This window comes from Peromyscus maniculatus, chromosome 1 (assembly GCF_049852395.1).
Source record: "Peromyscus maniculatus bairdii isolate BWxNUB_F1_BW_parent chromosome 1, HU_Pman_BW_mat_3.1, whole genome shotgun sequence".
Lineage (NCBI taxonomy): Eukaryota > Metazoa > Chordata > Mammalia > Rodentia > Cricetidae > Peromyscus > Peromyscus maniculatus.
In genome coordinates this window covers 142,484,077-142,508,215 of record NC_134852.1, presented here as the reverse complement: position 1 = coordinate 142,508,215, position 24,139 = coordinate 142,484,077, and the positions used below count along the sequence as shown (strand labels likewise).

Below are 24,139 nucleotides of genomic sequence, written 5' to 3'. Positions count from 1 at the left end.
TGTCGCTGCATTAGTTACCTTGTCAATGCTGGGATGAAATGCCTGGCAGATCCCCTTAAGGACCTGAGGGTGTCTTAGGGCTCACAGTTCCAGAGTATGTACACCTTTGGGGGAAGGTAAGGATACAGGAGCAGCATCCACAGCAAGGAAACAGAGAGATGAGTGCTGTTTGTTTCTTCTTTTTCCCCAGACTAGGACCACGGCTAATGAAATGAGCTACTCTGAGTTAGGGTGGGGTTTCCTACCTCTGTTATCTCAATCTAGAAGCTTCTTCATAGACATGCCTAGAGGTTTGTTTTCTAGGTGACTCTAGATCCTATTAAGTTTACAAGCAATCCTAACCATCCAGTCACCTTATATGACAAAGGCAACTTTGATGAGGGAATTAAGTGAAGGACCATATGTGAAGAGGGTACCTCAAATTATCCAGCAGAACTCCATCTTATGGTTTAGGTTTGGTGAAAGAATCTTCAGCTGTGGCTAGAGGGCCAGGGCCTGCTGACCATGGTCAGAGAGATACTATGTTGCTGGTTTTAATGGCAAGAAAGGGGCCACCCACCAAGGGATTCAGAAGGCTGGCAGAAGCTGGGAAACAAATGGATGGATGCTCCTCTGGGGTACTCAAGAAGGAGACAACCCTTCAGATACATGGACTCCAGCCCAGTGCTAGCAGGGGTCTAATCTATGAGATACAAGTCTGTGTTGTTTAGGCTTCTGTGTCTGTGGTAGTTCATTGCAGGAGCTGTAGGGAATCCATACAGCTCTCAGAGGTCTCCATAGGTCAGAACAAGCATGCAGAAATCCGAAAGTTGGGTACTCACAAGCAAACACAGTGGAATAGGCACTGCGTTCCTCTTCTTCAGGGAAGCAAAAACTCTGGTCCTACAAGATGTGAGCGTGTGCAGAGCCATGCATGTACTAGTCACACTACAGGTTGCCCTCTGAGGCTTATAATTCTGATCAGAAAGTTACATTTGCGGTCACTTGGAAGGACTAATATTCTGCCTCTTATAACACAATGATCCACATGTATATATTCTAGTTTGTTCTTTCATGGAAAAAAGAATATAAGAAACTATAAGAGCAATTTCATCTCCCATGCCCTTGAGCACCAGAGCGGAGGCAAATGTGAGATTTCCTCCTCTGGTCTTTGCAAGGAGCACAGTTGGGGTAGAGCACTGTGGCTGCTCTTCTCTCAGACCGCACTCAGGTCTGCCACAAAGCACAGTAAAATATGGAGAAGGGGATGGGGAACCTGGCTTCCCTGAGTCTCTTGATTCACCCCAGACAGCCTCGTTATAATGGCAGTTACCTCCACTTCCTAATCTGCACCCTTACCTCAAGCTGCAGTTTGGGATTTCCATCTTTGCTGGTGTTCCTCAGTATGTTCTGATTACTTGGCCAGGGACCAAGGGCAGCCTAGCAACACCATCCTTACCCCCTGTTCCTCACTGGCTACCAAGTACACCAGCCTGGACTAGAGATAGCCACTCTTATGATAAGCACTTTATCAGAACTACAAGATGTAGCCAGCCTGTTCCTGTCCTGGCCTTTGCTGTGTTTTCCACCTCTTTGGACCTCTGATCAGACTCACATTTGATAATGACTTGCCTGCTTTGCTCATGTGGGACCACAGCCCCCAGCCTCACTCAGGCTTAGCCAATGCCACTCCTGAGGATTGCTGGACCTTTGGCTAAATGATGAGCAGGATTTCCTTAGCTGGGTATCAGAAGTCCTTTCTTGAAGAACACTACATATGCAGAGGGCCCAAGGGCAGGGAGAGGGGTGGGAGTCTGGTTTTTCTGCTGGAATGTTGGGTGTCTTTCCATGAGCTTCCCTCTCTCTCACTCTCACTAGCCTCTGCCTCTTCAGCTACGTGATGACAAGTCAGACGTTCATGAGTACCCAAGGATTCTGACTCATGACTGAAGCTGCCTTGTTCTCCAATCCAGATTCTCAGGGAAGAATGTTTTGTTCCAGTTTGCGACAAATGTTCACTGTAGGCCAGTCAACTATGATTAGTCCGGTTTCTGTTAAGGGGCCATCTTTAGGTTGTCTGTCCTCGGCCAAGGTACCGGGTCACCCTGTCTTAAATACTTGCAACGAAGGTGTTCATGTGGAAAGGCAACTCTCAGAAAGGATAGGGCTGACCACCCAGTGTTTCCACACTTCCCCAGTTAACGAGAATTTTATCTAGGTCTACTCTTAGTTTTCGCACATCTTTGGATAGTTGAAGTTCTCACCTGTGGTACTGAACATAACTGATGTTGTGTGAGAGTCTGAGAAAACTTCATTATGATCTAAATTTCATGCTTGTTTTATGCGTTTCTGTGAGTTCTGGTAATTATTTTTGTGACGACACATCAGCTTCTCCTGGTGTTTGGAGAAAGGTGGTGATTGTCAGGTAACTGAGGAATGCTAATTGTGGGTTTAAGATTAAAGCGGTTTTGACTAACTAGATTGACCTCTATATATGAATGTACTTATATCTATATGTGTATGTGTATTGGCATAGGTATAGCTCCCTTATGACATGTGAGTAGATATGAACACCCATCTTAGACCCGTTCCTAGCACACAGTACTTTGTGAATGAGTGTTAGCTTCATTAACACTGCAAAGCTCCTTCCTCACCTGTTTTCCAATCTTCCAGTTAACCCTTTAGCCCCCAAATTATAACTTTTATATCTACTTTAAAAGGATATCTGGTTACTCTGCTTCTCTTTTTTAAAATCTCTCTCTCTCTCTCTCTCTCTCTCTCTCTCTCTCGTGTGTGTGTGTGTGTGTGTGTGTGTGTGTGTGTGTGTGTGTGTGTGTGTGTGTGATGCTCTGGAGCTGGAGTTACAGGTGGTTGTGAACCACTTGGTGTGGGTGCTGGGAACTGAGCTCAAGTCCTCTGTAAGAGCAGCAAGAGTTCTTAATGGCTGAGTCATCTCTCCAACCCTTTTTATTCTGTTTCATGGCTCACTGTATGTTCTTTCAAAAAGTCTTTTTTAAGTGAAAGGAGAAAGTGACAAGCTCCTGTTTTTATTGTCTAAGAATACCCTGATTTCATAGTCGTTCTTGAAATACAATGATTTTCAGGTTAACACTCTTTTCCTTAATCCATTGAATACACTGATTTCATGGTTCTAATACTGCCCTTGAGCAGTGTGCTGTCAATTTGTTCCCATGCATTTGTACCTTAAAAAGATTTCTGGCTCCTTTTAATCTGATCTTTGACACTTTACATCTTGTCTACAATGTAGGTGGGGTAGGAAACAATGATCCTCATTTCATAATAAAAGTACTGGGAACTCAGAGTAGCAAAAGCCACAGATTTATTTCCAGGTCTGTAGAAGCCAAGCACTAACCTAGACTAAAGGCAAAATTGGATGGTATGCAGATTTGGCTCATAATAGGTTTTTTTTTTTTTTTTTTTTAAATCTCATTGCTCTGCCCCCAGATTCCTCATTGGCTGAGTTCTTCAGAGTAGAGCAATCTTCCTGGGGTCTGGCATTGCCCCCTCCCCAAACTCTCCATCCTGCTCTTCAGGGCACAAACCCTTGTCTAATATATATGCCAGGGTTTGCGATCCCTCCTTTTCTAATGCAGGCTGCAGACTGCCTGTGCTTTTTGACCTAGGACAACAGAGAGTGCCTACGCAAGCGGGCACTGGCTGCTGGGTAGGGAAGAGATGAACCTGGTGCCTCCTGCTTGTCTACAATTCATTAGCAGTCTGTAAAGGCACCCTATGCTGAAAATGGACCATAATGATTTATTTCTTACAGTGGGGATGGATTTCTTTGTATGGATTCTATTTGCCATTCATTGTCCCTCTTGAATCTGTGGATTCACATCTTTTGTCTGCTCTAGACAAGTTCTAGCCAGTGTTCTCCCAATACTGTTTCCCTTTACTTCTGCTTGGCCTCTGTGAGAAACTCTGATGAGGAACACATCAGGTTTCTTTCACAGTTATCTTCTTTTGATTTTATACTGGTCACTTTTTTTTTTTTTTTTTTTTTTTTTTTGCTGTGTTCTTGGTAACTTCTTCAACTTTATTCCTGTTTGCTAATTCTCTCTTTGACAGTTCCTATTCAGTTATTTCAATTTATCTGTATATTTAATTTTGATGGGATTTTTGTTTTTTAAAAGTTGTTTATGTCCCTCACATCTAGCTGTTTCTTATACTAACCTATTTCCTTTTGGTGTTTTTATTTTACATTTTATTACTTTAAATATGCCTTGTATAAAGGTGGCTGAAAACAGGAATTATATAACCAGACTGCTGGATTTTGAGTCTCATGTTCTATCACCTTGACCTCTGGGTGCATCTGTAGTTCAGAGTAATAACACCTATGCCACTTGGTTGTCATGAAGAAAAATGAGTTAATATTTACAAAGTGCTTAGGACGGTATCTGTCACATGCTAGGCACAGATAAACAACTTTGAATTGTCTCATCCTGTAGAAAATCATACTTTGAGTTTTGACTTTTTTATGGGCTAGTGACAATGTGTGGTGTGATCCTCTCTCATCACGCCGGCTACCGCAATGGGCCATAGGCATCAGTCACACACTCTCATGCAGCTGCAAGACTCTGTAGTGTGCTGTGTTGCTAAGATCTGATGCTCGGTGGGTTAAGGCTATCCACTCTCAGCTTACAGTATCATCAACCCATGATGGCTTTTACTAGGACACAACCCCACTGGAAGTAGATGAGGATTTGTACTTAGCAAACCTTTGATTCAGAAAACTTAAATATATAATGTGACAGTTCCAAAATCTCCAGTTCTCTTGGGTCTGAATTTGTTGCATTTTATTTCTGCTACCTCTTTCTTACTGGGAGTATTTTCTAGGTGATTGATGAGGCTTTAGAATCATCCTTACCTACTCCCTCTCACCTAGAGAAACCTCCAAGGGCCTACAAGAAAGACTCCTCTGCAGAGACAGTTTGTGTGGACCTCTGCTGGGAGCTAAGTGGACATTGACACTCTCAGTCCCTCTAACGAATTCGTACTCCCTTCGAGAGTCTTGGGGGAAGGTTCAAGTTCAACATCCTTAGCTTTTTATGCCTGGCAGGCTATCCTCATGTGCATTTCCCTAAAACAATGTTGGCTTGTTAACTTATACAATGCTTAGTATTTTTTTTCTTTCAGCTCATATCCACCAGACCCCTGGAGACTTCTCTTATTTACTTGCTTGCAAACTCACTGGTAACTTAAAACCTTTGTTTATCTTACCATAAGCAGAATCTAGCCAACCTGTAGGGAAGACTCTGCAGTCCAATGTCACGGTGTCCTGACTCCTCCCTCTGTGGTAGACCTCCCGACTCCTCCCTCTGTGGTCCACCTCCTGACTCCTCCCTCTGTGGTCCACCTCCCGACTCCTCCCTCTGTGGTCCACCTCCCGACTCCTCCCTCTGTGGTCCACCTCCCGACTCCTCCCTCTGTGGTCCACCTCCTGACTCCTCCCTCTGTGGTTCACCTCCCGACTCCTCCCTCTGTGGTCCACCTCCCGACTCCTCCCTCTGTGGTCCACCTCCTGACTCCTCCCTCTGTGGTCCACCTCCTGACTCCTCCCTCTGTGGTCCACCTCCTGACTCCTCCCTCTGTGGTCCACCTCCCGACTCCTCCCTCTGTGGTCCACCTCCTGACTCCTCCCTCTGTGGTCCACCTCCCGACTCCTCCCTCTGTGGTCCACCTCCTGACTCCTCCCTCTGTGGTCCACCTCCCGACTCCTCCCTCTGTGGTCCACCTCCCGACTCCTCCCTCTGTGGTCCACCTCCCGACTCCTCCCTCTGTGGTCCACCTCCTGACTCCTCCCTCTGTGGTCCACCTCCTGACTCCTCCCTCTGTGGTCCACCTCCCGACTCCTCCCTCTGTGGTCCACCTCCTGACTCCTCCCTCTGTGATCCACCTCCCGACTCCTCCCTCTGTGGTCCACCTCCCGACTCCTCCCTCTGTGGTCCACCTCCTGACTCCTCCCTCTGTGGTCCACCTCCTGACTCCTCCCTCTGTGGTTCACCTCCTGACTCCTCCCTCTGTGGTCCACCTCCTGACTCCTCCCTCTGTGGTCCACCTCCTGACTCCTCCCTCTGTGGTCCACCTCCTGACTCCTCCCTCTGTGGTCCACCTCCTGACTGACTCCTCCCTCTGTAGTCCACCTCCTGACTTCTCCCTCTTGGTTCACCTCCTGACTCCTCCCTCTGTAGTCCACCTCCTGACTTCTCCCTCTTGGTTCACCTCCTGACTCCTCCCTCTGTGGTCCACCTCCTGACTCCTCCCTCTGTGGTCCACCTCCTGACTCCTCCCTCTTGGTTCACCTCCTGACTCCTCCCTCTGTGGTCCACCTCCTGACTCCTCCCTCTGTGGTCCACCTCCCGACTCCTCCCTCTGTGGTCCACCTCCCGACTCCTCCCTCTGTGGTTCACCTCCCGACTCCTCCCTCTGTGGTCCACCTCCTGACTCCTCACTCTTGGTCCACCTCCTGACTCCTCCCTCTGTGGTCCACCTCCCGACTCCTCCCTCTGTGGTCCACCTCCTGACTCCTCCCTCTGTGGTCCACCTCCCGACTCCTCCCTCTGTGGTCCACCTCCGGACTCCTCCCTCTGTGGTCCACCTCCCGACTCCTCCCTCTGTGGTCCACCTCCTGACTCCTCCCTCTGTGGTCCACCTCCTGACTCCTCCCTCTGTGGTCCACCTCCTGACTCCTCCCTCTGTGGTCCACCTCCTGACTCCTCCCTCTGTGGTCCACCTCCCGACTCCTCCCTCTGTGGTCCACCTCCTGACTCCTCCCTCTGTGGTCCACCTCCGGACTCCTCCCTCTGTGGTCCACCTCCTGACTCCTCCCTCTGTGGTCCACCTCCTGACTCCTCCCTCTGTGGTCCACCTCCCGACTCCTCCCTCTGTGGTTCACCTCCTGACTCCTCCCTCTGTGGTCCACCTCCTGACTTCTCCCTCTTGGTTCACCTCCTGACTCCTCCCTCTGTGGTCCACCTCCTGACTCCTCCCTCTGTGGTCCACCTCCCGACTCCTCCCTCTGTGGTCCACCTCCCGACTCCTCCCTCTGTGGTCCACCTCCTGACTCCTCCCTCTGTGGTCCACCTCCTGACTCCTCCCTCTGTGGTCCACCTCCTGGTCCACCTGAGCTGATAGAAGGTTATATTGGAGGAAAATGAGCTAGTGCCATTCAGGGTATTTTATGTGTTTTATATTTTCAAATGAGTGAGCTGCCAGCGCCCAGGAGAGTCAGCATAGCCTCTGCCTCCTCCTGTGGTCTGGAGGCCTCTGACCCCAGTACTTCTTCGCTCGACTGCAGAGCTCTGAGTCAAGCCTGAATGTCAAGGTGGTTTTGTGATAAGAAATAATCCCTCTGAGGGAAGTGGAAATAAGCCACAGAAGTACTGTGATGGTCAAGACTTCTGTGATGGTCAAGACTTCATTGAAGATTAGGAGACCACGAAACAGGGCTATTACAGTTCCTGTCTCCCATGAAGCTGCCTTATGACAATGGATGCGCCTCGCATAAAGAAAAAACATGTGCTGCTTTTTATGTTAGGTAAGGACTGTTTTCACTCATTCATCTGCCAAGCATCCTTCATTCGGCTGATTCAGGAGGCTCTTTCTTTCTTCCCACCACCCCTGAAGGTGCCTCGTCACGGTGCTCAGTCACACTCTTGAACATTCTGTTCACCTCTCTGTCTTCCTGGTTAACCTTCAAAAACCTTGAATGAAAGGATCATGAATAATTTAGCTATGTACCCTCAGAGGTTGGAATGCTTCTATCATAGAGGCTGAAAGGTCAGGGAAGCATGTACCAAGATCCACATGGCTTTAGCCTTGAAAATGCTCAGTATACAAACTTGATTAGTCAACAAATAAGTTGAGATAAGAGTGACATATAGAAGCCGGGCGTTGGTGGCGCACGCCTTTAATCCCAGCACTCGGGAGGCAGAGCCGGGTGGATCTCTGTGAGTTCGAGGCCAGCCTGGGCTACCAAGTGAGCTCCAGGAAAGGCGCAAAGCTACACAGAGAAACCCTGTCTCGAAAAACCAAAAAAAAAAAAAAAAAAAAAAAAAAAAAAAAAAAAGAGTGACATATAATGAAATAAGAATTCTTGATGTCATGTTTCTCTAGTAAAGTAAGCCTTTCTTCACAGCACACACTTATTTTTAGGAGAGGCGGGTTTGGATCCCAGTAGACCATTTGGGGACAACTGTCCCAGCTGGAGGAAATGGGCTGGGCTGCTACTGGTGGAGCTAGAGAGAGTCTGATAGATCTTAGTCTGAAGATATGGGCAGTAAATTGGCAAAACTTCATGAGAGGCTGAATGGGGAGGGGGCCAGGAAAGAGAGGGTCAGGAGTGACTGCTGGTGAGTTCCTGGTGGATGACAGGGACTCTGCTAGGCCACTCTACTGTGTTGTCTCCTGGCAGACAAGAATGTACATGCTGGGTAAGTGTTCCACTACCAAGACACAACTCCAATACTTTTATTGGTATTTATTATTATTTTTTAGGACAGGGTCTCACTAAATTGCCCAGGCTGGTCCGAAACTTTCGATTCTTTGGCTTGCAGACTCTTGAGTAGCTGGGTTACAGGACCAGACCACAGACCCAGCCTCTCTTCTTTGGAGAACTTACTGAGTTCCCTTTCTACTTCTGCCCTGTTTGCATACTTCTTTTGACTGAGTTTCCTAACTTCATTCCTTTTGTCTCACTAGGACAGAGCCCTGCCTCTGTAGCCTGCCTTGAAGGTATTGGGTGGGCATTATCAGCTGAGAAGCAGTCGGCAGGGAAGAGGGACTGCTGTTGGAATTGGAATGGAGCAGATTGTTCTTTGGGGAGAGGGTAATTTTTCAGGCAGGTGTTGCTGAGGGGCTTCCCAACGGGCCTTGCTCATGGCGTTTCTATTCTGTATTCCTGGCTCCAGCCTGGAACGTTTGGTGGTAAGGGTAACGTTTGATTACTGGAATGTTGGGGGTGGGGACTGTTGTTTGATTCTGGACACAGAGGGTCCAGAGGGTCGTGGGGAGGACACAGCAGGAGGAAGTGTAAAATGAAAGCGTTTTTCAGCATGGATAGAGGCACCTAAAAACAAGCTGCTCCTGAACCAATTCTCTAGGCAATCTGACTCAGACTGAAAGCTTAACCAGCAGTTCTCAATCTTCCTAAAGCTGTGACCCTTTAATCCAGTTCCTCATGTGGTGGTGACCCCCAACTATAAAATTACTTCGTTGCTTCTTCATAATTATAATTTTGCCACCGTTATGAATCATAATGTAAATATCTGATATGCAACCCCCAAAGGGGGTCGTGGCCCACAGGATTAGACCCTCTGGCAGCAGGACTGGAGAGCAAGCATACTTACAGAAGGAAAGGACAGAAAAGCGGGAGGCCGGTTCTGCCGCCAGGGTTCTAGGTTTTAGGAAGGGGCATGCACAGAGTGGCATATTACTTGTCAATTAACAACATAAAAAACCTGTTGGGGTTGTGTTTTGATTTTGCCATGCCTGTCAGATTGGCCTCCATTCCAGCAAGTCAAATTATGGCTGCTTCATCCCCAGTCATTTCTATCTAGTGGGAGATGGTGCCCGGGCTCTGGCTTTGGGTCCAGCCTACTGGAGTCTTGCTGGGATGAAGAATGTCTGAGTGGCTGTGACAGACAAGGAGAAACCCGGAGTCTCGTGGACTCAAGCTGCTGCTTTTGTGGCTGGCTGGATCTGCTTTGCTGCATTCACAAGTCAGTTTCCCCAAATGAACTTTCTAGAACAATTTGCAACATTCACTGAGATTATTTCTCCCTGCTGGACTCCATTAAGCTTCTGAAGCGTGTGATGTAACGTCAGTATGAACACATATGGTCTTGTTTGCATATCTTTTTTGTGTGTGACCATACCAGGGGCTAGGAATTGTCCTAAGTGCTTAAAGGATATTAGACCCTTCAAGGCTCACAGTCCTGGTTTTTTGTTTGTTTGTTTGTTTTGTATAGAGGGGCATAGATGGGTCAGTTACCTGGACAAGGTTACACAACCAGCAGGTATCATAGAACTCAGGTTCTTTTGTTTTTTAATCGTAACTATTTGTTGAGAATTTCATACGGATATGCGATGTATTTTGATCATATGTTCCCGCAACTCCTCCCAGAGCTCCCTAAAAGTCCTTCTTCCAACTTCATGTCCTCTTTTTCATCTTTGGTACAGCTGAGTCCTGTCTGCGCTGTTCACATGTGCATGGGTATGGGTTATCTACTGAAGCACCGACCAGTAGCCACAGCAGAAAAATGAGTACTCCTCCCACAGCAGCCATCAGCCGCCAATAGTTCTTCAGCCAGATGCAGGGCCACGTGAGCCCTTCAGCTCTCTGTGCTAGAATTTTGAGGGGCTTGATCTTGTGCTGGTAACCGGGGCCACTGTGAATCCACGAGTCCAACAGCTCTACCCTGTCCAGAAGATGCTTCACATCACTCTCCTCTTCTCTGGCCCTTGCATCCCACTTTGCTTGTCTTGATTGATATAGATGTCCCATTTAGGGCTGAGCACTCAGAGTGACTGTTCCCAGAGCTCCGACCAATGAGGAGTCTGGGTCCGTCTTTGCCTACTGCAAAAGGAACTCCTCTGAGAGCAGTACAGACTGATGGGCTGAAGCATAAATCTTTAGGAAGCTGTCTGACAACATGGCTGCTTAGCAGAGTAACAGCAGTAGGTTCTTCCCCAACTGTGGGTTTTTGATCTGGTTTAGAGTACCAGGCATGGATGCCCTCCTACAGCAGAGGTCTCAAATGCAACCAGAAAGCAACTGGTTGCACCCATAAACAGTCTTGCCACTATTACACTAGAGGGCACATCTTGCCTGGCAAGTTGCTATTTAACATGCCTGGTAAAGTGCTCGGTAAGACCACTGATGTCTTTTTTCCTCTCAGTGGTATGCATAGCATCTTCTAGTACTATGAAAACTAGCCAGCAGGGAAAATTTTCTAGCGGGTTCAAGGTCAGTTTATCTGTGTTCTGCAATCAAAGTGTGTGGTATCTTCAGCACTAGGGTCTTGTTATCTAGTTGTAACGGGCAATCAAGAGCCATAAGAAGAAAGTATGTTGTCCTCCAGGACTCTCTGAGAATCAGGGTTTGACCCAGTCCTGAGGAAACCATATCTGTTCTTCCTTCCACACCTCTGGATGGAAAGGATGAGCATTTCAAGCATATAACTCCAGTGATACTCTATTTCCTCACAGGAGTGACTGGGTGACATCCTACAAAGTCATGGTGAGCAATGACAGCCATACATGGGTTACTGTGAAGAATGGATCTGGTGACATGGTGAGTCCCCTCTCCACTCTACCCATGCCATTGGAGCCCAACCATGGGGCTTTGTCCTATGCCTGGGGAGGTTTACCAAGCCTGTGTAAACTCAAACCAACCAGGAGAGTCTGGTGGATAGTGACCTCCTTTCACACTCTGGAGTCCAACCTCCAGTGGCCCACAGCTGGGGCTGATGGAGAATTCATTCCAACTAGCATATTTCTGGAATGCAGCCTCTGACTCTGTAGATGTAACCAACCGTCTTATTAAATAAGAAACACAGAACCAATGTAAAAGAGAAAGCCAAGAGGTCAGAGCTCGGAGCTAAAACCTTACCCTTTCTCCTGCGGTAGTCCTACCTCTCCGAAAGAGACCTACTTCCTGTGTGTTTGTCTTTAGATAGTCTTTCTGTTCTGCTTTCTCATTGGTTGTAAACTCAAACACATGACTGCCTTGTCACTGTCTGTAAGTACAGCCCTCCAGGTCTTAAAGGTGTATGTCTCCAATGCTGGCTGTATCCCTGAACACACAGAGACTTATCTAGCTCTGCCTACCAAATGCTGGGATTAAAGGCGTGCACCACCACCGCCATGCTCTTGCTATGGATCTAATAGCTCTGACCCCCGGGCAACTTTATTTATTAACATACAATTAAAATCACATTTCAGTACAAATAAAATATCACCATATGACTCCATTTACAAATTAACATGCTGCAGTTGGGGACCCTCACGGCTGTCACTTCCAAGAGCCCAAACTTTTCGTGCCACCTTGGATGATTAGTTTTAGCATGGGAGTTTTGTTACTCTCAAATTCAGAATCTCAAGTGTCCCTCCTAGTGTGGTGTCCAGCATCTTACACACCGAATGCAGCCGCACTTTTACCTTCTGTCTCATTCTTACTTACATCAACAGTCCTACATGCACCAGAAGAGTGGAGCCAGCTGGTCTACCTGTGAAACCCACTGCTGGGCTTCTCCATTAATGTTTCCCTGCCTCTAGAACTCCCTCCTATTCTTACCAGTCTAAGTAGCTTTCCTTGACTGTCGGGCCTAACAGGGGTCTGCTCCATAGCTTGGCCTGGCCCACCTCCTTCTAAAAGCCTGAGCTTTAGAGCATCCTTTTGCCCTTATGATAGACTGAGAGATAGGGGCTTCCTGGGGCAGAGTGCAGGGGTGATTTGTTCCTTTTTTGCCTTGGTTCCCAGCGTACATAAGTACTCCTTGCTGGGATCCTAAGGAATGAGTGAATTCCTGGCTGTCTTACTTTTTATGATGAAGATCTTAAAAAGCTTCCTCTTTCCCCTTGAGCATCAATAGATTTTTGAAGGAAACAGTGAGAAGGAGATTCCTGTGCTAAATGAGCTGCCGGTCCCCATGGTGGCCCGCTACATACGCATAAATCCACAGTCCTGGTTCGATAATGGGAACATCTGCATGAGGATGGAGATCTTGGGCTGCCCGTTGCCAGGTGAGTTTCCTCCTGAACTTCCTGCAAGGCTGTTTCCTACTGGGAGACAGGTGCCTCCCCAAGTTGTGTCAAAACAAACTGAGCCATCATTTTCCTGTGTCCATTGTTAAATCTCTTAAACATGCAGGTTATTCAAAAAGAAAAGAAAAAGAGCTTTTCATAATCCCAACTCAGAAACTTGAACATTGGTGGCACTGAGCCCTCTTGCCAAGTGTGGTTTTGCCTGTTGTAATTTCAAGATGTCTGTGTATGTCAAGGTTGATGGATCACTCAATACTGTCACTCAGAAGTGAGAAAAAGGCATGTAGCAGTCAGCTAGGGGTGTAACTTAATGGTAAAGCACACACAAATGTGCAACGCTCTGGGTTCGGTTCTCAGCACCACAGAATATGTTTGCCCCCGAGACATCTATTTGTCTTCAGCATGCTTACTGTATTGGGCACAGAGGCAGGGCAGGAGGTGGAGGGAACTGAGCCGTGAGCATTTGCAAGGTCTCTGTCTAAAGAGCTTCCTTGGATGACTGTATCCTCACTGAACACTTGCTCCTTCTAGTCTGATGGGCTGATTTTCACATGATGGTGTTTGGCTCTAACTTCAGGATGTAAGTGGGCATCCACGTGCACCTTTTGGATCCTATTAGTGCCTGCTCCAGACAGGTTGGCCTAGGCTGGCAATTTCAGAAGGTATTGACTACATCACTGGGGACCCATGGCAAGAGCATCTTCCTTCTGCTCAAACATTTCCAGGAAAGCAGCTAGCCTAAAACTCTCCCCATAGTACCTACCAGAGCCTGCGGGGATGTCGCATTCCTGTCCTTCTCCAGTCAGGTCACAAGGCACAGGAGCAGAAGCATGGTTCATGTCACCCAGTTTTCTCCCTGGACTCTGTTCACTGTCGGGCTCACAGTAGAAGCTGGAGCATCACTGCCTGTGGCTCCCCAGTCCTGCCCAGCACAGTCCACCACCAGCCCTGATGCTACTTCAGCAGTCACCTCAGCTCCACCATGAGCTTGCGTTTGCTGTGTTTTCAAAGCATGTTTAATGCCACATTGCTATTTTTTCTCTCGGTCTTGTAATATGCATGAGCTGGCTTTGCCAGCTGTAGGTTTTCAGAACATGAACCGTCCATGGGTGAGAAAGTCAGCTCTGTCTGCCTACATTAATGATCCTCACAGCAGACACACATTTTATTTTTCATTTTATGTTTGTTTGCACTTACTAGCTTGCATTTTTTTTTTTTCATGTCACAAAATCACTGGTGCCTGTCCTGGTTAGCTTTGACTGTCAACTCGACACAGCATAGAGCTACTTGAGAAGAGAGTCTCCATGGAGGGGTCACTCAGATGAAGTTGGCCTCTGGGCAGGTCTACGTGGGGGGTGGTTTCTTGATTGTTAACAGGTGTAGGAGGGCCCAGCCCTCTGTGGGCAGCGCCATTCCCTGGGCTGCATAAGAAAGCCAGCTAAGCACAAGCCAGAGAGTGAGGAAACACGTAGCATCCCCCACAGCTCCTGTTGTGCTTCCTTGGCTGCAAGTGGGTTCCCTGGTCAGAGATAAAGTTGCATAGAAGAGTAAGCAGGCCTGCTTTCAAGTTTCTGCCCTGAATTTCCTCAACAATGGACTGTGACCTGTAAGCTTAAACAAGCCCTTTGATCCCCTAAATTGCTTTTGGTCACATCAACAGAATGAAACCAGGAAAGAGGGCATCTGTGGGTACTTTCTTTCCTGGTCTGTGGGCAAAATCTCACATCTTTAATCAGCCTGTGGTAGCTGGAAATTCAGTAGTTTAGAACATTTTGATTCCAGGCTGGGCAGTGATGGTACACGCCTTTAATCCCAGCACTCTGGAGGCAGATACATGCGTATCTGTGAGTTTGAGGCCAGCCTGGTCTACAGAGTAAGTTTCAGGACAGGCTCCAAGCTACATGGAGAAACCCTATCTAGAAAAACCAAAAAAATAAAATAAAAATAGAATATTTTGATTCCATAAACAATCTTGCAATTACTCTTATTTCTCTGTCCTGTGTGTGTATGTGTGTGTGTTCATGTGTATGCGTGCGTATGTGTGTATGTGTGTCCCTATCCCTGTGTCCAGAGTTGTTGCTTGAACTTTATTATAACTAGTGGAATTGCTGGGACAGAGGTTGTGCACATTTCTAAGGCTAAGAAGAAGAGTGCATTGGAGCATGCCTGTTTGGGATTTGAGCTCCCTTTCATAGATGGCTCCTGCAGCAGTCCCACATCCAGCCTGCTGCCATCTGGAAACTTCTGGGGCCATGGGGCTCAGGATATCTGCCAGCACACATCTTGGCCAGCATCTATAAGGAAGCTCTGTCCCCTTTCCTCCAGGCCATGCTTAGTACCTAGTACTGAGCCTTGCTTAGTACTCCTCCACTTGCTTGCTGTAAATAGTGGGGCCATGGCTTCCCTCTGTGGGCAGGAGCTCATGTGTCATTAGGAAAAAGCACAGAGCCTGTGTGAGTATCATGAAATAATTATTTCTCTGCTAGGTTATTCTTGGTGGGCATTTGAAACACTCACAGAGATGGATGAACTGTGAAACCTGGATGGTTCCAAGTGTGGACTTAGTGTAGTTCTAGTTTCTACCTGACATATAGGTCCATTTTTAAGAGCCAAATTTATTTTGAAAAGGTTTTAGTATAAATCTACACACAGGCATATGTGTGTGTGTGTTAGAAATAAAAGATAATAAGTAGGTAGATAGAGAGTAGATAGGTAGGTAGGTAGGTAGGTAGATAGATAATGGATGGATGGATGGATGGATGGATGGATGGATGGATGGATGGATGGATGGAAGAATGGATGGATGGATAGACAGATAGGTTGGTAGGTAGATAGACAGGTAGGCAGGCAGACAGACAGACAGATGGATAGATGAATAGATAAATACACATGAAAAGGAGGGTTGTGCACACTTCAGAAGGCATAGTCTTTTGCATTTTGATGTCTAACAATAGCTATCTATGCTTCTGGTATTACAATAGATGTCTAACAATATCAATCCATGGCTTCTGGTATTACATTGGTCAAAGGATTTGAGAGATTAAATAAGAATGTTCTGGTACACTAATTTTTCTGTTGTTACTGAAGAGCAGAGGATAGTTATCCTTTATGTCATAGGAAAGGAGATCTGCTTCCTGCGCTTGCTTCATCAGATCAGGTGACCAATTGTCTTGATCTGTCAGGAACCAGACAGGACAGTCCAGGGAACCCAGCGCAGGCTGGCCACTTGCTGGATAGAGTGCAACCAGAGTCCTCTTTGTAGATTTTTCATTGGTTTGAAAAAAACAACAACAACAACAACTTGGAAGCTAGACATGGTAGCACCTGCCTGTTATCCCATTGCTTCAGAAGGATTGCCATGGAATTAAAGCTAACCTGGTCTACAGAGTAAATTCTGGGTCAGCCTGAGCTACAGAGGGAGACTCTGTCTTAAATAAACAAAGCAAAATAAAACAAAAAAGAACTTAAGGATGAGCACAGAAGGGCCCTTGGAGACAACTTATGGGAGAGTACCCTGAACAGCAGGCTCAAGGTGTTGGGGAGCGAGAGGAACAGAAAATCACTCTTAATAGAACACAAGTGAAACACACACCATGGAGAGGTAAGACAGCACCCTTGGAAGGTGGGGGAGCTATGTGTGCGGACCTTTGTTCTTTGCAGCTTTTACTGAAGAAAGTGTAAAATGGCCCTTGTCTCAGGGAATGTGAGCCTTGAATGTGACAGCATTATTCCATCCTTTCAGGCCAATTAAGGAATTAATTGGTAATTAAGTGTGTGTGTGTGTGTGTGTGTGCGCGCGCACTTGTGTGTGGAATATATGCATTCAAAGTAGACCAGAGGAGGATGTCCAGTGTGCTGTTTGTCACACTCTGTTCCCTAGAGACAGTCTAGCTCAGCTCCTGGAGTTGGGTTGGTAGCAGGCAAGCTTCAGCAACCCTAAGGAGGAAATATTAACTTTCATATTATTTGGCTTAATCTTGTCCATCAGCTGAGACTTGTTCTATGTCTTAGAATTCAGGGAGGAATAATAACTAACTTCTGTCACTGACAGCAGCAGTAAGCTGTACTTACTGTTTTGTGTTTACCCGTTAGCTTTGGGACCACTTTAAAGCCCCTGAAGTTGGTTTGTCTGTAACTCTAGGAGTAGTTACAGGCAGTCTGTGGTTCTTTCTCACTTCCCAGGACCAGTTCATTTACATCAAGCCATGGAAGGCCAGTGTGTGAACGGGAGTCACAAGCTGCTTGCAGATTTTCATCACAGCGCTTGAAATCTGTCTCCTTTGCAGCTTCCTGGGGCGGGCCCTGCATGGAAGTTCTGCAGGTAGCTAGCTGCCTCTGGGGTCTGCAGCTCATGAAGGGGCTGATGGTTCTTCTCAGTTTCTCATCTCATCCTCTGATGAGTCTTTTTTTCCCCTTTTGGCTTCAATTCATCCCTTTCTTAGGACACAAAACAAAACGTTCTGTTTGAAGAAGGAAGGGTCTTGCCTCAATGGAGTCCAGACTTGGGAGGCAGCCGGTAACTACTTTTATAAAGGGGATCACTGACCTCTGACCATGCCATGAGTAAAGAGCATTGTCTACCAGGGAGTAAAATGACCACGGATACGCACATTGTCCAAGAGGAAAGTGAATACTGACCTTCACTCGTCCCCAGTGGTGCTGGGGTAGCTGATGGGTACAGAGTCCTTCCCTTCTCCTTGTTGCCTAACATCCCTGTGAGAGCACACAACAGCCAGCGACTCCAGCAGAAGAGTTAGTAGGCCGGTGTGCCAAGAACAGAAGGTGGAGTAGGTTAATGAGATGAGCAGGCCGGATGAAGGATTTTAGGTACTGTGCCTGGCGTCCTCTCTCCCTGTAGGTAAGGAGTCCCCCAAGGAGTCGTTGGGTTTTAGTATGAAGGATCTTGAAAACGAACCACGCGGAAAGAGGCAGGAAGCTGGCTTGCCAGAGCTCCATCTGTGATATTAAAGGCGCAGAGATGGAATCAGTCAGTCAGGACTTCTGTTTCAAATGCCAGAGTCCTACTCAGACTCACTTAAGGAGAAAAATTTGGCGGACAAATGAAAATTGCAGGGATGCGTGTGACGGGCTTTTGGCAGGGGTGGGGCTGATATCCCAGGGCCTTCTTGCTGGAGTCAGGACTGTCTCGGAGCCTCCTGCAGACTGATGGGTTGTCACCAGCGCTCCACTTCCTGCTGTCTTAGCGACCCCAGGAGAAGCAGACTCTCCTACAACTCTGATGTCACTGGAGTAGTTAGGATCAGAACCTGGACCCTGGCAGCCCTAATGAGCTAGCTCAGATACTCATGCTCACTGTTCCTGTTAAAGAGACAAGCCATATGGGAATACAAGCCATAGTGGCATACAGAGAAAGGAGTTGGTGTGGCCACACTGGGAAAAACAGATGACGAGATGCAGTGAACCCCCACGTCCATCTTATGGGTCCTGACTTAAAGTTTAGGTGTAAACAGAGGACGGGAGTTACATACAACTCTAAGCATTCCTGGTCAAGGTGCATCCTCACCCTTCATCAATCCATCATTTTCTAGGCTCCAGTCTCTGTGATGAGGTGCCCTGAACTAGGTGAAGTCCTTGCTTGGGAGGAGAGCGCCTCCTCTGGCAGGCACAGGGTTTCATTCAGCCTTGTCCTTTTCCTAGCATGAGATTCCTGGGGAGAGTTCAGTTGAGGACCATTGTTGCAATGTTTTGACAGCCAAGGAGAGGGGCACAAGTTACTTCCTTTTGAAGATCTTGGCACCAATGGGGATGACTGCATTGAGAGCATGGGTCTTGTCCCAGGATCACCTCTGAACTAGTGACTGGCTGGGGCAAGTAGGTTCACAGCTTGGACCTGGGTCACAGGCTTGAGCCTGGGCTTTTAGGGCAAGATGGTTCCTCTGAACCACATGAAATAGGTGCCAGTCAGAGAAAGGAACTTCAGAGATAACAGTAGATGGCTGACAGACTGATGGTGAGCTCTGAGCTCAATTCTTACCTGTAAAACTGCGAGATGGACTCCTAAGAGATTCTCAATAAGATTTTATTGAGTCAAAGAAAAGACAAGTGAGAAGCATTTATTAAATATGGGAGACTCGGCATCGGGATCTTGTCCTGGATGCTTCAACACAGTGACTAGTCTCCAGGAAGGAAGGCTATTGTCTGATCAACCATTCTTTTGTACTTAGGGCTCTGGGCTTTTTCTTTAACCCTTTTTCACAACCTTGAAGGCACAACTGGTGTTTGAAATCAAAAGGGGCTTTCAGATCCTTTGGAAAGACACCCCTAAAACTGGGGGTGGGTGCCGAATAGCTCTCAGAAAACAGCAAGTTGAAGTTAGTGTCAATAAATGCAAAACCAAAACCAAAACCAAAAACTGTCACTCTTTACCTTTGCTTTGGAACCCATGGGCCTGGAAAGCTCTCTCTAAGGCATGGATGCCCTATGCCTCAAGCAGATATTTGAGAAATAATTGAGGCCTTGGTTGAGCTTAGATGGCATTGACTTTCTTGCCTGGACAAAATGTCTGTCTCCCTCCTGCAAGCTACAGCCTTCCATGACAGCTGCTTGTTTCTTATAGTATTGTTAGATCTTTCGTGAAGATTTCACACTGTATTTGGTTGGAGTTCTCGGTGACTCCTAATTTGTTGTATGTGGCCTCAGTCTTCAAGGCTAAAGCCATTAGTTAGGGGCTCCAGCAGGGCTAGCTGATGTGGATGTGTGAAGCAGATGCTGATGCCTCCTTCCTGCCTGTGATGTAGTCATGGCTTGGTGCTTCTCACATCGATCCTGCAGAGTCAGCTGGGATTTTGTCATAATGTGGAATCTGATTTGGCAGGGCTGAGGCAGGTCTATTAGGCAGCCAGTGTTCCTAGTCTGGGGACTTTGGTGTCACAGATGGTTCCTTGCTGATCCTGATATCTCAGGGGTCCTTCTGCTACCCACCATTCCTCTGCTTCTAGAATGGGCCTTTGAGCCACTTGCGTGGAGCCCAGGCTGTTGTGGGCTTATGAGGTTCTGAGTGCAATTTGCATGGAGTGTGGGTGTGGGGGGGGTCTGTACTACCTGAGATTTTCTGACTGAATCTTCTGGTGGAGAAATGTCAGCATGATGACCAGGACCCGAGAGGCTCTGCCATTCTTCCTCAGATGAAGACAAGGGCATCAGGGCAGATCCAGGGTCTCTTCTTGTCGCTCTCCTTCACATTCTTTCTCCTCCCTGCCCTCTCTCTTCTACGTGATCTTTATTTTGGAATAATATATACAACACAATAGGACTTGAAACGAAAATTCAAGTTAAATGAAAAGGGAGCCAGAGTCGTAGTCCTCCGGGTCACCTCTGTGACTACACTCCGATCACGTGGTGAGGCTGCTGTGTCGGTAAGGCTTTCCTATCTGTGACAAAATACTTGTCATGGACAACTTACAAGGGGGAATGACTGATTTTCTGGAGCATAGTCCTTAGTTCCGTTGGAGAAAGCTCTGCACCTCCTAGTAGATAGGAAGTAAAGAGAGAGGAGGGGCCTGGGGACCAGGCAGAACCTTCAAAGGCACCCCCAGTGACCCAGTTCCTATAGCTAGGCTCTGCCTACTAAATGTGCTGCTACCTCTTAAAGTATGTCACCAACTGGGGACATGAGCCTGTGAGAACGTCTCACATGGAAACCACGTCAGGTGCTTCTAGTTCTAAATGTCAGGGCAGGATGGCTTCAAGAGGTCATTGGGCTTCTGTGTCCTGTTGGTCACCGAGGTTGTGCTGACAGTTCCTAAATGGTCAAGTGGCCACCACAGCAGGCAGGAAGTGCTTCAGCATCCTTTGCCTGGAGAGAGATTTGTCACTGTCTCCTCCTCTCTGCTGAAGAGCTTTGCCTCCACTGGGGCAGTCAGAGCACTGGGTGCTGTGATGGGTTTGACCTGGCCCTGTGAATGGGTCATGAGAGTTCCGAGATGTCGGAAGAGGGGATTCTCACATGCCGGCCTTCTGTTAAGAAGAATGAAAGGGAACGCATCCCAGCTAAGAGACTAACAGTGGGCACACGCTTCCTAATGTCCTCAAGGATGCGCATGTGGTTTTAAACTTCATAACTACTTGTTTTGTACTGACAGCGGCCCAGGCACACATGTATCTCTTCTGCTGCTCACCGTAAGCCAACAGAGGAGATACCATTCTTTTCCCACTTGCAGATGAAAACATAAGGCACAGAGTGCTCAAGTGGTTTGTCCAAGGTCACACCACATTAAGCAGAGACTTAAGCCCAGGCCTGTGACTATACATCCTTAATCCCCAAACAGTTCCGACTCCCACGTGCCTCCTGGTGGCTTGGCGCTCTTGCCTCTGAACCAGCATAGGAAGTTGAGCTTTCTAGTTCTGCTGTCATCACAGAAACCAGGCTCCTAGCAGGGACGTCATAATTGAATGAATTCAAAACCATCTTTCTGTCCCTAGATCCTAATAACTATTATCACCGACGCAATGAGATGACCACCACTGATGACCTGGATTTTAAGCACCACAACTATAAGGAAATGCGTCAGGTAAGTCCAGAGTATGGGGTTCCCAACATGGCTTTGTCAAAGGGGGCAGCAGGGCCTGAGCTGATAAGCACTATGTGTGATTGATTCCTCTAGGCAAGCAAATGGGGACTCCTTTGTTAGGAAACAGCTGAAATGCGCTCAAAGCTAAACTTTTCTCATTGAAACCTTCAGTTCCTAAAGGTTCTATGTGTTTGAGTTGGGTCATATTAATGAATTCATATTAATGAATTAATTCATGTTAATGAATGTGGACTTGAAGATGAGAGGGCACTTATGGTAAAAACAGAAAGCCTTCCCGTGGGTCCACATGCTGTGTTCCACAACTGATCTCCATTAACATGCTCAGTCCTTCTAAGAGCCCAGGAGGGTAGAGACTGTGATTACCTTCTCTTATTGATGGGAAACTGAGTCACTGTGACACTATAGAGCACTATTACCCCTTACCACAATATTTAGACTCTTTTTTGTAAAAATTATTAATTAAATTTATTCATTTATTACATCCTGACCACAGTTTCCTCTCTCTTCTCTCCTCACATTCCCTCCCCGCACCTCCCCTCTGCCCAACCCCCCAATCCACTCCTCTGTTTCTGTTCAGAAAGGGGCAGGCCTCCCATGGGTGTCAACAAAGCATGGCATATCAAGTTGAGGTCGGACTAGGCTCCTTCTCATATTAAGGCTTTGTAAGGCCACCCAGTATGAGGAATAGGTTCCCAAACGCCTGCCAAAGCCTCAGGGACAGGCTCAGCTCCCACTGCTAGGAGTCTCACCAGGAGACCAGGTTATACAACTGTCACACATATGAAGAAGGTCTAGGTCAGTCAATGTTTAGATTCTTAGCTCAGTCTTGGTTGTCTATTAGAGTGACATGGGAATTTCTAAAGCATCAACACATAAGCCACCTCAGACACCATGAAGTCGAATCCTTAGCAGACATGTCCTGGAAGTTGTCCTATGCTTCTATACAGCCAGGCCTCAGGACTTAGGATTGGCATTTTTACAAGTAGCAGGACATGCCAATCAAGTGTGACTTTTCTCAGACTGACCCAGAGTCCCTGTCACTCTGGGCTGTGTCAGCCTGTGCATGCTGGCCGCCACACACCCACGAGAATGGCAGAAGGGCAGCACCTGGATTGGCTCACTGTCTCTGAAGCCCCGTTCCTTGTTTGCACCCAGCATGGGCATTGCATGTTTCCTGGGATGATATAAGCAAATGCCTGTTCACCTCAGATAGGGTGACAATGACACCGTTTGATCTCACTGAAGTCCAACTTGCTAAAGCAATGAGTTTTTTGGGCTTCCATACAGAAGCCCATTTTGGGTTAGGGGTTACTTACAGGAATGTAGGTGATGCCTAAGCAGCTGCACCAATAGAACATTTCAGCCCAGAATGAATAACAACTTCTCCGTAGCTGCACAGGCAGAGTCCTCCCCTGGCTTTACTTAACCTTCTACTTTCTATATACTCCAGTACCTTTAAGATCACAAAGCCACTTGCAGCTAGAACAGAATTATATTCAGCTGACAGGAAGGTCCAGGAGGGGATGGCTGGGCTCTCAGGTGACAATCCAATGGCCCTGATCCTTTCTTCTATGAGGGGAGTCCAACAGTCAATGGGCTGGATCTCGAGGGTCTCTTGCAAGTAGTCACAGCTACTCTGCTGAAGACAATAGTGACTGATATGTTCAGTGGATAGTGCTCTACATTAATGTGCTAGGGAGTATGGGAAGGCATTGGCAAACAAGATTCTTAGCTATTTAAGAATCTGTTTGAAGACATGGGACAAGCAGAAATGACCTCAGGATTACATTGGCATGTAAGGACTCACCAAAGGCTAGTTAATGCAGCTCAGAGGGAGGGCTTGTAGGCTGAGGGAAGGAGCCAGCTACCCAGGATGAAGGCAGGAGATGTTTCTGAGATCAGAGTCATTAGACTGAGCTGCAAGTCCATGGAATGAACATGCCTGGCTTGTCTCACTGTCATTTAACTTGAGATACACACGGCTTCCAGACACCTGTCAGCACAGACGTAGAGGTGGGATGTGCTAAAGAACTCCTCTTACTGTCTTGCTCTTCAGAAACAGAGATAATGTGCTTGGACTTGAGGTTTGTGACTCATGCCTGCTGCTCCAGTTTCTCAGGGTATTTTTGTGGCTCTGCCCACCATTCTGTCTTCGGGAGCTCTGGTGGGTTAACTCAGTCTTGCCTGATGGGTGTTTTAAGGCATCAAGCCCGGAAGTGAGACAGATATCAATTCAGTTGGTGCAATGAACTGCAAGTATACATAAAGTGATCTGAATGTTCAGAGTCCCTGGGTATTGAGACCTTGAGACAACTGTCCCACATACATAACTGAGGTCCTCTAAGGAAAGCTGGAAGTATGTGCTTGATGCAAGAGGTGGTTATGATGACTACCACTCTGAAGATGCTAGGGCTAAGAGGACTCAGGGTCACCAATACAGCTACCTTGGGGACCCCTCAGAAATCCCACTGCTTAAAAGCACTGAGCTGCAAACTGTCCAGGGAGTGCTTCTCAGTTCCAGTGTGTTGGGCTAGAAGCCATTGCCAATGTAGATTGTTGGTTCTTGGGGTTGGATTAGAAAACAGAATTGCTAGCCTTTTCCCCAGATGGAGTCTTCTAGGTGGCTGTAGAAATATTTCTACCTCGGGAAAAATAGTTGGCTTAGTCTGAAAGAGACATTTATAGCCAACAATAAAATGAGAAGCAGTGAGGAGAAGCCTGTGGAGCTGCTCATCCCACTGTAAGACAGCAGCGAGAATGTGTGTGTCTTCCATACAGCATATGCCTGTAGAGCACCGAGTTACACGGCTCCTATTCCAGGC

The 24,139-nt window shown here is 47.2% G+C and overlaps 1 protein-coding gene across 2 annotated transcripts in view; it reads left to right on the top strand.

Annotated features, from left to right (window-relative positions):
• The window catches only part of Cpxm2 (carboxypeptidase X, M14 family member 2), a 121,048-nt gene that overhangs the window by 68,518 nt on the left and 28,391 nt on the right, over window positions 1–24,139 (top strand). For both annotated transcript variants that reach the window (XM_006976958.3, XM_076553918.1), the window contains 3 exons: window positions 11,209–11,293; window positions 12,594–12,744; window positions 21,208–21,296. In XM_006976958.3, coding sequence (XP_006977020.1) covers window positions 11,209–11,293; window positions 12,594–12,744; window positions 21,208–21,296 — 325 coding nt within the window. The remainder of the gene's footprint in view (window positions 1–11,208; window positions 11,294–12,593; window positions 12,745–21,207; window positions 21,297–24,139) is intronic.